We start from the raw sequence: 1,890 nt of genomic DNA on the forward strand, positions 1-1,890 counted from the left end.
ACCCACCGCCAACTCTTGGGCTACTCTTTTACCAACTTGTAGGCCTGCTTTACATTAGATTCTGTGCTATTTCTGTATTGATTTTAAATAAAGAAACCGAATTGGCTAGATATGCTTTTTATGGATGGATAAAATGTTGCTTCTATGATTGATATACGAAGCACGTGACATAAATTATGTGCCGGTGGCGCACTCTGGTAGTGATATAAATCAACTTGAGTGTATGAAACGCTTCTTTTTCACGAGGTTTTTCCTATACAAAATTCATAAAAATATAACCAACACGGATGGACATACAGTCTCAGTACACTAAAAAAATTGGTACAGCTTGGTGTAAGATACATCATTTTAGCCTCCTCTCGAAGGCTTATAACACTAAAAACTGAATTTCGATACACGTGTTGAGCACAGCACAGATAGCCCATTGTGTAACGTTGTGCTTAATACCACGCTTTTTTGGTGTTGAAACTACGTACGTGTTCTAATACATCAATGGAGCTTCATTATACTAAGTTTTCCTGCTGCTTATGCCTCTGTTGGGGAACTAGGAAACTCTTATGTCCGAGTTTTGGAAATTTGTACTTTTATCTAATGTTTTTCATGAGGGAATGGAAAATTCTGAACTTCTATGAAACGCTATATATTTATTCTAAGAACTTAAGAGCGAAATACAGAAGAATATATAACGCTATGTATACCACACTATATCTATCATATCCAGTGCCGACGAGGCCTTTCGCTTATTACCAGAGCTCACCAGGCCGGCTGAGATACGTATAGAAAATTAGCTATGTCCAGTGCAGACGGAAGAATGAATGGTATACACACACACTCACACACACATACCATTTTTTCCCGAAGAAGCAGCGTTTCGGTAAGAACTTCTTTTGAGCAGCTCGCACTGTGGGTCCTTCGCAATAGTCGCGAAATTTTCCCTCCCGTGGCTTTGGAAGAGGAAGCAGATCCAGTCGCTCCCTCTAGCGGTTTGTTATCGCCACTGAGTTTGTTAGTTCTGTCACGTTTGTCGTGTATTGCACATGAGCAGTTAGTACCGAAGTCCAAACAAGACCCACGCTCGCTATAACTGGTCAGTTGGTCAGTGCTTAGGCTTCCAGAAATTCGTAACTTTCTTCCTGCCCACTGGTGGTCCATATGAGTCACGATTTCTGTATTTTCAACATTAATTTGAGTGTCTTCTGGACTCATGGAACACTTTTGCCTAAACTCGAAAGCCAGTCCACAACTATTATAGGATGGCGTATTTCCCATACTGCCTGATGGCCATGATGGACTACTACTCTCGTCTTCGGCGCTTTCCTCACACTCAAGGATACTATCATCTCTGTAGTCTGGTTCGGGTTTACGGCGCATAGATTTTACGTCATCTCGCGAAAGAAGTCCCAAAGCCAAATGTTCGTCCGCATGATCACGCATGTATCGTTCCATAGCAGCCAAGTCCCATCGTTTAGCACGATCTTCTCTATCATCCACTAAAACTCCCTAAAATTGAAACAAAAAACAACATTAATTTAAATCCAACAGAGCAGAAACAAACACATCGTTCAGTACGATATTCTATATCATCCAATAATTATCTCTAAAATTGTAAAATCAACAACATCAACAACATTAATTTAAATCCAACAGAACAGAAACAAACACATCGTTCAGTACGATATTCTATATCATCCAATAATTATCTCTAAAATTGTAAAACCAACAACATTAATTTAAATCCAACAGAACAGAAACAAACACATCGTTCAGTACGATATTCTATATCATCCAATAATTATATCTAAAATTGTAAAACCAACAACATTAATTTAAATCCAACAGAACAGAAACAAACACATCGTTCAGTACGATATTCTATATCATCCAATAATT

General features: G+C 38.6%; 1 protein-coding gene across 1 annotated transcript in view; it reads right to left on the reverse strand.

Annotated features, from left to right (window-relative positions):
* LOC106466754 overlaps positions 1-1,890 on the reverse strand; it is a 71,839-nt gene that overhangs the window by 29,542 nt on the left and 40,407 nt on the right. Inside the window, exon 2 of the mRNA XM_022394830.1 lies at positions 847-1,500. Within this exon, the coding sequence (XP_022250538.1) occupies positions 847-1,500 (654 nt within the window). The remainder of the gene's footprint in view (positions 1-846; positions 1,501-1,890) is intronic.

This window comes from Limulus polyphemus, unplaced genomic scaffold (assembly GCF_000517525.1).
Source record: "Limulus polyphemus unplaced genomic scaffold, Limulus_polyphemus-2.1.2 Scaffold2372, whole genome shotgun sequence".
Lineage (NCBI taxonomy): Eukaryota > Metazoa > Arthropoda > Merostomata > Xiphosura > Limulidae > Limulus > Limulus polyphemus.